This window comes from Myotis yumanensis, unplaced genomic scaffold (genome assembly GCF_028538775.1).
Source record: "Myotis yumanensis isolate MYYU_CA2020_CCGP unplaced genomic scaffold, mMyoYum1.0.hap1 SCAF_11, whole genome shotgun sequence".
Classification (NCBI taxonomy): domain Eukaryota; kingdom Metazoa; phylum Chordata; class Mammalia; order Chiroptera; family Vespertilionidae; genus Myotis; species Myotis yumanensis.
Genome location: NW_027223762.1, coordinates 22,368,261 through 22,380,569, shown reverse-complemented (window position 1 = coordinate 22,380,569; position 12,309 = coordinate 22,368,261). Strand labels below are relative to the sequence as shown.

Below are 12,309 nucleotides of genomic sequence, written 5' to 3'. Positions count from 1 at the left end.
TTTTCATTATTAAATCTTCCTAATATAGTTAAAATCAGGAAGCATGGTGACTCCAGCTGTGTTCTTTTTCAAGATTGCTTTAGCTAGTCTGGGTCTTTGTAGTTCCATATAAATTTTAGTACTGTTTGATCTATTTCTGTGAAACATGCCATTGGAATTGTAACATGCCTCTTACTTTGCTACAGCTACAATCCCTCTAAATATTCATGTCATACTTTCAAAAGTCTTCTGGACTATATCTAAGTTCAATGTATTGCTTAATGCTGAGAAGAATACCCAGTGGATGGTTGTGTTCAGGTTATCCTTGAGACAATGCCTAAGTTACACAGCTCTACAAATCCCCCCCGAGAGGTTGTCAGGACATTCAATTTATAGTGTTTACTATACATAAGCTTACTTATTATACAAGGTCAGATTCCACACACTGTCTCATTTTATCAAACTAAACGGTGATCTGGGAAATATAAGTATTGGGCCATGATAAATTTACCCAGTTTTGCATCCTCACATCAGATTTGTATACAATAAACAGTGCTATCTTGGTACATGTGGAATGCCTGAACCACTTTCCTGAGAGATCATGGATTTTGTCAGTTATGTTTGTGTGCTTTCAGATCAGGCAGTAGTTAATTATTCTGGCACAAGAAAGTATAGGTACAAGAAAGTATATGAATGTCCTAATAAAAAACAAGCTCTTTTAAATAATCTCACAAACAAAAGAATATTATAAAAGCATTTCCCAGCAGCAAAGTATGAATCACTAGTCACCATAAACTGAAAAATCCAAAAAGGTTATGTAAACATGGTTATCTCTGGATGATAGAGTGATAGGTGATTTTTAATTCCTTCTTGATTCATATCAGACTTTTAACTTTTCTATAGTGAAGATGTACTATTACATAATTATAAAGTAAAAAAACCATTAAGTAAGTAAATTGAGAAAAATGTATAGAAGTCTACAGGTATTTTTGTGATAATTCAAAATGAAATAAATGTTTCGGGTAATACCTGATCCTTCTGAATTCTCATTTCATCAACTTCACTTTCCGCATACTGGGGGTCTTTTGCAGGGTCCTTGATATCTTTTAGTGTGTCGATACTCTGAAATTACAATACTTCAAATCATTTCATGCCCATAACCCCACACCATCTGACTCACAATCCACGTCCTTTCCTCAGCCAGCCATGTAGGCTATGATCTTTTATCATCACCACTGAGGGCCAGGTCAAATTCCACCAGGTCCTTTTTCCTTCTTCTCCTTTTAGATGATTGTGTCTCCCTTGTCTAATAGCCAGAGAGCTCTGTTTCAAAGTGGAGCAAGAACTGTGTCATAACCCACCTTTTAACCCCACAGTGTCTCACATACAATGGATTTTAAGTGACTGTTTAATTTCTGAGCATGAGAGTTGAAAACAAAGTTGTCATAATAAACCCATTGGACATTTCCCAGTAACCATTAAATAGTGGTAAGAATTCCTGCTTTAAAAGAACCAGAAATAGGTACCTTTGGTGGAAAGAGCTTTTCATACACTCTTTTCCACAACTCCATTGGCGAACGGGCATGAAACTTCCCAATGTCATTATCAGGAACAGGAGGAGACCCTGAAATTGGAAGGTTTGCTCCAATGACTGCATTGATTAAAACATTCAAACTCTATCAATAAAACTGATAACACTAAAAACAGTATAAATCTTAGATCACTCGTGTCCATCTTCCTATTACAGTCACAATTAAAATTTACCCAACCCGGTGTAGCAAGCCAGGTTCCAGTTCTAGAAGAAGAGGAGACAATAATGAGTAAACTGTAATTCTCTTTCCCTACACTTCAATTGCTGCTCAGCAAAAATATAAGATTGATATTCTCACGTGCAAGTGAATTTGCAAGAAAACAAATACTCTTATGTGTTGCTGGTTAGAGAGAAATTGGAACAGCTAATTTGGAGGGTAATTTGGCACTGCTAAATACCATTAAAGTACTAAAAAAGGTCATGCCCTATTAATAAGCAATTCTAGTTTTTGGTGTTTACCCTAAAACATCTGCATACATGTATTAAAGATTTCACACTACAGCATCATTTATATTAGTGGAAAACTGGCCACTACCAAAAAGTCCATCCATAGAAGAAGCATAAACTAAATTACTGTGTAATACTATCCAGCAGTCAAAATACCAAACAAATCTACATATAGCATAATATTGAAAAACCATTAAGGCATATTGAGTAAAAGAGACACATTTCAAAATGATATAGTATAATACCATTAAATTAAAACATATTTTTATACCACAAACACATATATAGAAAGTGGTCTGGAAAGATACAGACCAAACTTGATCCTTTTATGTTATATTTTAATGTTTTATAAGAAGAAGGCCTTTATGTATTGCTTGCATAATTTAATTTGGAAATTTAAAAAAATTTTGGGACACTTTTTCATACTTTTCAATCTATAATCTGAGATTTTTTCATTATGTTTCAGCATCTATGTTGCTCACTAAAATTGTAATCACACTCACCTCCTTCCCAACCTCTCTCTTCCTACCTCTCCACCCACAGTCTTGTCCCTAACCTCTGATATTTACTAATCTTTCCTCCATTGTAAAATTCTCTCATTCTAAACATTTTATATAAATAGAGTCGTAGTGTATGTAGCCTTTTCTGATTGTCTCTTATCATTCAGTATAACTCCATGGGGATACATCCAAATTCTGTGTATCAATAGTTTGTTCCTTTTTATTGCTGAGTAGTATTCTATGGTATAAATGTACCACAGTTTGCTTATTCACTCACCTGTTGAATGACATTTGGGTAGTTTCTAGTTTTTGGCTATTACCAATAAAGCTGCTATGAACATTCTTGTACAGATTTTATGTGAATGCAAGTTTTCATTTCTCTAGGATAAATGCCTAGTAGTGCAATTTCTAGGTCAAATGGTAGCTGCATGCTTAGTTTTATAAGAAGCTGTCAAACTGTTTTCAAGACTGGCTGTACCATTTTACATCACTACCAGCAATGTATAAGTAATCCAGTTTCTTAACATCCTTGTCAACATTTGGTGTTGTCACTATTTCTTATTTTAGAGATTCTGATAGTGTGAAGTGATATCTCATTGTGGTTTCAATTTGAATTTCCATAGTAATTAATTATATTAAACTCTATTTGCCATTCATATATCCTCTTTAGTAAAATGGCTGCTCATGACTTTTACCTATCTTCTAATTGGATTGTTTGTTTTTACTGTTAAGTTCTTTATATATTCTAGATACTAGTCATTTGTTGGTATGTGGTTTGAAAATGTTTTCTCCCAGACTATAACATGCCTTTTCATTCTTTTTAAACGAGCAAAAGTTTTTAATTTTGATGAGGTCCAAGCTACATGATTTTTAAATTCAGTAGTTCTCAACCTTTTTCTGACTTCCAATTACTCACATGGGCAAAAGATTCCCATCAGCATTATCTATCAGTACACAAAGTGATTTTTACTGTGACTGAAATGAACTTGAAACTAATGATAATTATACAAATAAAAAAATCATTCTCTATAATCACTCATTAACCATCTCAATTCCTTTCATTGCAATTCAATCTATAATCTCATTACAAAGATATCTACATTTAAAGTCAAGTTAACTTTAGCTTGTAAGAGTAATGGAGAATAGGAAATAAAGTACTGCTCACTAGAGTTTAAAACCAAACTATGACAGTCCTAGAGTATAGAGAGCTGTTAGGCCCAAACAGCTTTTATTATACGAAGATAAGTAGCTTGACTTCATAAACTTGTAAAATTACTTTTGCTTCATGAGCCTAGGGCAACTATAAGTTTAGGAAACACATCCCAGTAGATTAGGCCAGCTATTTTCATAATGAAAAATTAAGGGATACTTAATACTGTATTCCTTTTTATTTATTCTATCCCTTGAATCTCTAATTTTCACCATTGCCCATAATATATAGTGTTGAATTTCCTGACCACTCTATGTTCTTGGTTTTTCTAAATCCAAGGAGTTACAATTTAAAATCATCTAGAAATCAGTAAGGGAAAGGAAATAGATGCAAACTTTTTAGTGGAATAGAGATCAGTAGCCGGTCTCTCATGTGGCAACATCCCTTTCATCACAAATATGTCAATGTGATGTACTGCAGCAATACTGTGTATACAAGTAAATAATAAGAAATTACAGCAATGATAATGAAACCAGAAAAGCTGGTACGTTGGAGATGAAGGGAACATAAAATAGGATAAAATCAATAAGCAATTAAAAAAAAAGATTGAACAAATTTAATAAGTTCACCAACCTATATTACTTAAAGAATCCAATCCTGCTGTGATAAACAGTGGTTTATTCTGATCCACACATATTGATTTGCTACATGGATAAGAAGAAAAAAGAATCTAATTTAGTTTAGCAATCGAATATCCTACCACACTCTACTGTAAATACAAGCAGCAAGTTTTATATCTAGCCACTGGTGAAAGCACTGCTCAAATAAGTGAGTGAATATTTGTGTAAGTGATTTAAAGTAGAACATTAATGAAGGTTTTACAGGAGAAAAAAAGTGACAGACACAAATTACCTTAAATCAAGACCAAGAAAAGTAGCATGGTTAAGAAAATTATGTACTAATATTGTTTATTTCATTTATAATCAATTCAGAAAGTGATAACAGAAGGAATGCCACTAAAATGAGGGAAAAGAAGTAAAAGAAATCAGGGAAGGAAGTATAATAATATCATTTTATTCTAGTGTCAAACTAAGTATGCTCTAACATTTTAATTGTGAATCTGAGAAATATTTAAAGAATAGAAGAAGCAAAAGGTAATATAAAATTATATTTCTAAGAACAGATATCTGGGGCACTTTCTGGGTCAAGAAACAAAAGACTGGTGAGAACAACAGTCAGATGAAACAATATTGGCCACAAATAATAAAATAGAAAGATATAAAAAAACGTATTTTAACAGTACCTTTTGCCAATACCAAATGCTAACTGATTGATAACTCCACGTATTTTTAGTAATAGAGCTTCTGATTTACTTGTAAACTAAAAAAAAAAAAATCAGGAGAATAAATGTTATACTCTGCTTTCAAATCACAGAAACAGGTAACATAAATATGGCTTTGAACAAGTACAGATTGCAGAGCGAATTACTATTTATTTGCCCTAGATGTATGATCTTGGACAAGTCATTTAATCTCACTTAAGCCTCAGTCTCCTCCATGGTAAAATGGACAAAAACAGTACCTTCTTCATAGGGTTGGGAGGATTAAAAGAGGGAATAATGTGAAATGCTTAGCACAGGGCCTGAAACAAAGTATTGCTCAAGAAATATTGGTTATTATAATTATTATTATCATTATTTGATATCCTTCAATGCAATAAAATATTAAAGCATTTTTTATTTTAAAAGATACTTCCTACCCTATCCCCCATTCGTATGATCTCTTTTTTCTTCTTAATCAAAGTTCTCAGAGGGACCTGGAGACAACATGGTCTAGCCCTTTTCTTTTAAGAGAATATAGATTTTAATTCTTAAGGGGAATGAATGAATGAATAAATAAGTAAATTGTCTCTTTAAGATTGGGGTTTATAGATATAAGCAATTCAGATCTTTTGCACCAAAGAAATGTCAGGCCATCCAGAAGTATGTTCTATGGCTACATTATAAAACGAACGTTTTGGGGCAATGGGAAAGGAAAGGAGGGGATGATGTGCATTAGTAAAAGCATTAGTCTTCATGACTGTGCATGAAGTTGTTAACCTTTCCAAATTTGGTACTGTCCATTCAAGCCCAAAGGATAAATATGTACGAACCATTAATGATGCTCCATAATAATGTGCAACAAATCGAAGTGTCTTGCATATTACCTTTCTCTTCTCAGAGTCAAAATCCTAAAGAAATATGTTATTAAAATGAAAAATGAGTTGAGAGAACTAAATGTCTGCAGCATGAAGATATAAATTATTCAATGCAGATATAGAGTATTTCTTAGTTGTTTGTTTATTTTTTGAACACACCCTCAGGAGTAGGCTTCCATTACCTTGGCATTTGTTTCTGTAGAGAGCGGAACAACAGCTGCAGCCTTCTAGAGCTACAGCTGTCAGATCTTCCCCTGTTTAAACACTTAGCTCAACAGAATTCAGAAATCAGCACACATTTCATAGTGTGGAATACCCTAAGGATTCTCTGACAAGCAAAGATAAGAAGAAACCAATTTTCTACTTTCTCCAATTTAAAAGTAGGGAAGTAAGTCCTATCCCTTGGTGACTAGGTTCAAGATTCAGTTTCTAAATCTTCTACCTTATCCCCATTCCACTGTATTTGTTGTTCTTTACCTATTTTTGCTTTCCCAACTATATCCTCTTTTCTAAAATCTTTCAGATGTGTGACTCCTTGACCTCTCCCTCTGAGAGATACTTTCATGTTTCATTATTACGTTTTTTTAGAAAATGTTTTTTAATATTTTATCACAGAATCCTATTTTTTTCCAATATCACAGTGCTACAAATGAAGTTGATCCTGGTGCTTATCAAAATATACAAGACAATCGATGTTTTATATAAAACCACTTTATATGTTAACTTGTTCCCAACCTCCCACACTTTTTTTTTCTTTTTTGGCCTGATTAAAAAAACCTGTTACAAATATTTATAACATCTTTTATTAGATGAACATTCTTATAAAATGAAAAAGGGAATCTTATGAACAGACCATGCAAATCATTATTACTTTGGTCCCTCTCCCATAAAGCATAGACATGTATGTATAACAAACTCAACTAGAAGTGAAGACCTTACCTGAAAAATATCATATTTACTTCCAATTATGACCAGAGGTATTGGAAATGGGTCAATTAATTCACGATCCTGTTAGCAAACATATTTCATTGATTTACTATAATTACTATTGTATATTCAGCAATTTCTATTTACTTCCAAAAATATACCATTTTCAGTCTCTTCATAGATGTTGACCATGCTTGCTTGACATTTAAGGTTGTTCCAATAATTAACCTTCACTTAATAAACTGTATTTCTCAAGTATAAAACTATAAACAGCAATTCCCTAAATTACTAAAAGATTTATTCTTTTTGTGTGTTCTGCCTTTTTATTTTCTTATATAACATGTCATCTTCCTTTTCATTTCTTACTATTTTGTGTTAACTGTTTGTTGCAGTAGCATTTATACTGCATACATGGGAACCATAAGCTATCAGTTTTGTTGGATATTACCTATGTAAAACACATTCATGAAAACTCTGGGCAATGTAAAACCCTGCTTTTAGCTTTGTAGAAGATGAAATTCATGACTGTATTTAAAGAACTTGTGTTGTCACCATTGCAACTTTATAATGTAATTACCTGTCAGATGATAAATGTACTGACTCTGTGACACTGAAGGAATGTAAAATATAGAGTGACAGTGAAGGCTGTTTAAACTCTAACCCTTGCTCAAATTTGTAGCTTCCTTTAGTTTCTTGTCAGGTGATATTTGTACAGTTTGGTTTTTAATCTTGGTTTAATAAAATAAATATCAAATTACTACTTAAAACTATTTCTTTAGATTGGTGTAATATGCCATAAAAGTCACAGAAGATGTCTAAGAAGACATAAAAAATCTTTTTCCTTGATATGTTCTTCCTGAGGTTTTATAAAATTGCTATAATTTTCCAGTGAGCAGGTTCATCTATATCAAATGAATCTTAAGTCATGCATAAAAATCTAAAGAAGCTGTTGTGATGTTCTCTGTAACTGTGTATGGGCTAAGGTTCCAAGAATAATCCCAGCTGCAACTCACTGGATGGTCCTTCTGCATGTTACTCCGTATCTTCTGTCTCATTTCAGAAGCTGCTGTAGAATCTGTCTTTCCCAGTTTCATTATCACTTTATCTACATGGGTTTTTGTGGCTTGCAACAGATTTTCCATGGTGGGCCAAAGGTCATTAGGCTTTGAAAGATCCAAAACAAGAACAATAGAAAATGTCCTAAAGAAATAAAAAAATATTTTAAAAAATACTCCAAATAATTACCACTGTGAAACCCTACTATACTGAAAGTTATTATCTAAGACTAAGATAAAGAAAGAAAAACACATAGCAATTTTCTAAGACAAAAAAAAAACCCCACAATAAAACAGCACCAAAGTTATAGCCTTAGTTATTTGAGTGCTTTTTTTAGTGATAGTGTCATAACCATTAGTGGCACTGGAATTTTTGTTTGAACTAATACTAATTTGGTTCAAATAATTTGCAAGTAATTGGGTCCAACAATGCATGTTTAGATCCAATTTTACTATGTGTTCCAACGAAGGGAAACTAAAATAATAATAACAGCAGCACAACAGGCAAAGGAGAAGAAAACAGGTTTACTGGTGGACCTTGTTTTAAGCAAAAGAGAAATGAATTGTTCAATTTTTTCGAAGATTAAAATTTGTGTTTCCAATGCATTGGAAATACTTGTGTTACTTTTATCTTCATAGCAAATGAGAGCTAAAAATGTTAAAACAAAGCAAAAACAACCCAACCTCTTAAAACAGAATCAGGCCACAGGAGATGCTCTATTACAATTTATCTGAAGTCTGTGGAAACGTTCAATGCATCTGTAATTACTTTATGAACAGTCACTTTAAAGACAAACAATTCTAATAGCAGTTGGAAATATTATTTTCTCCAGTTGCTGGGCTGTGTCCAACAAAAGGAAATTATGTGTCAAATTAATTCCAGTCACAAAATACTCTGAGATTTGCAAGTACATGAGGAGTGAAATGTTTTCCATGAATTCTTTAACGACTCAGCAACCTACTTTGGACCCAGGCCTATGGCTCCCCTTCCCTGTGTTCATAACCTTGACCCCTCCTCTCCCTTAAAGCAGGCCCAGCTGCTGTGGGGTTCCAGGGAAAGGAAGAGCAAGAACTCACATGGTCGGGTATTAAAGAAGCTGTGGAAAGATTTGGCTTCCTACAGAAATCAGATTTTCCAAAAGCCCAGTGGGCCCAAACCCTGTTAGGCCTAGAAATGGCAAGTGAGGTAGTGTAACAAGGTAATGCGACAGTCAGGGTCAGAACTGGAGCCCCATGAGAGCCCAACTCCTTTCAGCCTCAGGCCACACTAACTGGCAGCTCAGGTTCCTTTGGCTCCTCCCACCCTCACCAGCTCTTCTCCACTATACTACCCTGCATAGCTACCCTAACTCCCAGACAGCTTCATTTTCTCTGTTAAAGGAGGACAGATGGAAAACTAGATAGCAGTAAAATTCCATGCTCCTGAAGAGTAATGTCACGGGGAAAAGGGGGTTATAAGTGAGAAAGCAAAATCTAAATGTGCATATAAAACATCTAAAATCTGTACAAATTTTATTTACAAACACTGGAAACACTGAAAGAAATACCTTGACATGTTAACAGTGATTATTCTTTTATGTGATTATGGGTGCTCCTTCTTTGTACCTTTCAGTATTTTTCCCAGTTTTCTACATGAGCATACACTAAAATTATATATTTTTAAAAGCAAAAAAATCACTGGACAAATAAAGCCCACATTACCTAGAATCAGCTATGGAAAAACAATTGTCCTGTTAATAAGAAATAATTCTATACCCTAAATATGTTAGTGGCTGAAATAGAATAAATATCAGGTCCTTTGTATTTGGTCCATGTATCAAGAAACCATTTGTGTTAAACCCTGACAAAAGTAAGATATTTCAAAGTTTTTGTTTTCCTTGGCTAAGATGGTTCCCATGAACATTGTGAGAAATGTCACAATTTTCCACATCTGATTTGGCCAATATGTAGGAGGCACTGTCAGGAAAACCAAAGAATTTGAGGTTTCCCCCAATGTTCTATTTCTTTAAGATCGCAAATAGAGAGACATTCTCCCTCCTCTAACTCATCGTTTTCCCTTTGTCGAAGCATCAACAGTATTAATTCGCATTAAACTCAAAGGCAGATGTAATATCCAGCCAAAGGAAAAAACTCAGGGCGGAGCTAGCTCACACTTGGATGCGTACTGGAAAGAATTAAGCTTTTCACATTCATTTCTGCAAAGTGAATTCACTGCCCGACTATTATTTGACATATTTTTGTTTGCAGGCTTGCAAAACATGTTACTAGGTGGAATGCCAGCTCTCTCATTTCAGCAAAGGCCAGAGCCTTAGTTCTTTTCAACTCTCTTTGAAGCATTACAGTTCAAGCACATAGAAAGGAAGTGAGCATAAGCCTTCAGCAACATAAAACTGTCCCCCAAAATTCTGATTCACAAAAGCCTACTCATTCCCATGGACACAACTGACTGGGTGCTTACTAGCTACTGTTCCTGGAGCTGGCTCACTTACCTTAAGGCGTCACTTGTGATTGGGATGCTGATTAAGTCCAATAAAGAGGTTCCTCCACCTAGTTCCCAAAAGTGAGCAATATCTTTTGGCTGAAAAAAAAACACAACAGGTGTTTTTTCTTCAAAGTAATTTTTTTGAATTTGAAATACTTATATTTCATTAGTACCAGTGAGTAATAATTATGGATACAAAATACTATAGTCCTCCATCAACCTATTCTTGGCAGTTAAAACTTTCCTCTTTCTCTATCCCATCCCTCAAAATGCATCAAAACATCTATTCCAAAGAATAAAGATGAAGCATTAAGAACATATATGTACACATAAATGCCCTAATCCTAATAATTCTTTAATAGAAGACAAACAGTGCCCTAATTCTGTAAATAGCACATGTAGCAGACACTTACTCAAAAGTGATATAAAATAAGTAGTTGAAAACGTTTGGTATTATCTTTTTGAAAACAGTTATGATTCTAGATAGAAATAAAATCGCTAAATAGGAAAACATCCTGATTTAGGGATGGAGAGGCTCACGCAATCAATTAGACATACAGGTAGGGCATGGGGAAATGGGACAGGCAGATGGCAGTCCCTGATGCAGACCAGGGTTACCTGAGCAAGGATCTGTGCCTGATGCCCCTGGGGAATCTGACAGGCAGGCTCTCACTGGCAATAAACAGCTGCTTCCCTGTTTATAGGACTTTTCAATATGAGGGGATGAAGGGGCTAGGCAGCTGGGAATCAAGACCATGATAAGCTCCCTAGATGGCTAGCCAATGACATCTCCGCTTCCACCCTGATGTGGAGTCGCCATCAGGAGACCACACTGTGAGGAGCTGACAAAGGGCTTCCATGTAGAACTCTCAGGGAACATTACATTCAGAAAGATATGAATCTTCTAGAATGAATATGGACAAGCTCAACTTGACAGCACAAAGTTTAGAGGAAAAAAATAGGTGAAAAAAGCATCACATGAGCTTTTAATGTATCTACTAACCATGAACTTGGAAGAGACAGATGGTCATTAAAGCAAGTTTTAGATGAATATATGTATTTGACAAATCACCATCTCATAATCACTAAAGTTGTTTTTGCTTTTAATATCTGGATTATTAATGCCTGTGGGGGAAGTAATTTTGTCATTGGGGAAGGTCAATTGATTTACAATTTGATGAAAGGATGTTTTTAGAGCTCTCCTCAAAAGTTAAGATTGTGAAAGTTGTCTCAGAGTTTCCATTTCTAAGTTTATCACTCGTGTCAAAGTTCATGTGAGTAACAAAAATAAAGTTCTCCTATATCTCAATATCTTGTTTTTTCTTTTCTTTTTAATTTCACAGTTTTAATGACCAACTCTCATTGCTGAATGCAGGAAGAAGCATCAGGCAGTTTTAACTCTTTACACACTGTCTAATCAGAATTTGGACTAAGTCAATCTATAAAAATTTGCCTGTGCTACAGAAGTGGGGCCATCTATTCTAGATTGTTCTTCCATACAGCTAACTTTATTTAAGAAATGGCCTCTTTTCATGTGAGGACTCCAAAAGAGAATTCGATTTAGGCTTTTTTTTTTTAAGATATTTTATTGATTTTTTACAGAGAGGAAGGGAGAAGGATAGAAAGTTAGAAATATCGATGAGAGAGAAACATTGATCAGCTGCCTCCTGCACACCTCCTACTGGGGATGTGCCCGCAACCAAGGTATATGCCCTTGACCGGAATCGAACCTGGGACCTTTCAGTCCGCAGGCTGATGCTCTATCCACTGAGCCAAACCAGTTAGGGCCGATTTAGGCTTTTTAAAAAAATCCTCCTCACAAATGCTATAAATTCCCCCTCTACATTGAATAATTTCTAACTTTCCTTTGAAGAGACATTAAAACAAGTGAAAATAGGATTTTAAACAATTAGGGCCTGCAGTCTAAAATAGTTTTACCAACTTCAGGGTATATTTTCTAATAATTTGCTTTTTGAGCAGTA

The 12,309-nt window shown here is 34.5% G+C and overlaps 1 protein-coding gene across 3 annotated transcripts in view; it reads right to left on the bottom strand.

Annotated features, from left to right (window-relative positions):
- DYNC2LI1 (dynein cytoplasmic 2 light intermediate chain 1) overlaps nucleotides 1-12,309 on the bottom strand; it is a 33,957-nt gene that overhangs the window by 15,001 nt on the left and 6,647 nt on the right. For all 3 annotated transcript variants that reach the window (XM_070429121.1, XM_070429120.1, XM_070429119.1), the window contains exons 5-12: nucleotides 10,335-10,423; nucleotides 7,804-7,990; nucleotides 6,803-6,871; nucleotides 5,819-5,896; nucleotides 4,971-5,047; nucleotides 4,301-4,371; nucleotides 1,506-1,603; nucleotides 1,009-1,101 (exon numbers count right to left, since the gene is read on the bottom strand). In XM_070429121.1, the coding sequence (XP_070285222.1) occupies nucleotides 1,009-1,101; nucleotides 1,506-1,603; nucleotides 4,301-4,371; nucleotides 4,971-5,047; nucleotides 5,819-5,896; nucleotides 6,803-6,871; nucleotides 7,804-7,990; nucleotides 10,335-10,423 (762 nt within the window). The remainder of the gene's footprint in view (nucleotides 1-1,008; nucleotides 1,102-1,505; nucleotides 1,604-4,300; nucleotides 4,372-4,970; nucleotides 5,048-5,818; nucleotides 5,897-6,802; nucleotides 6,872-7,803; nucleotides 7,991-10,334; nucleotides 10,424-12,309) is intronic.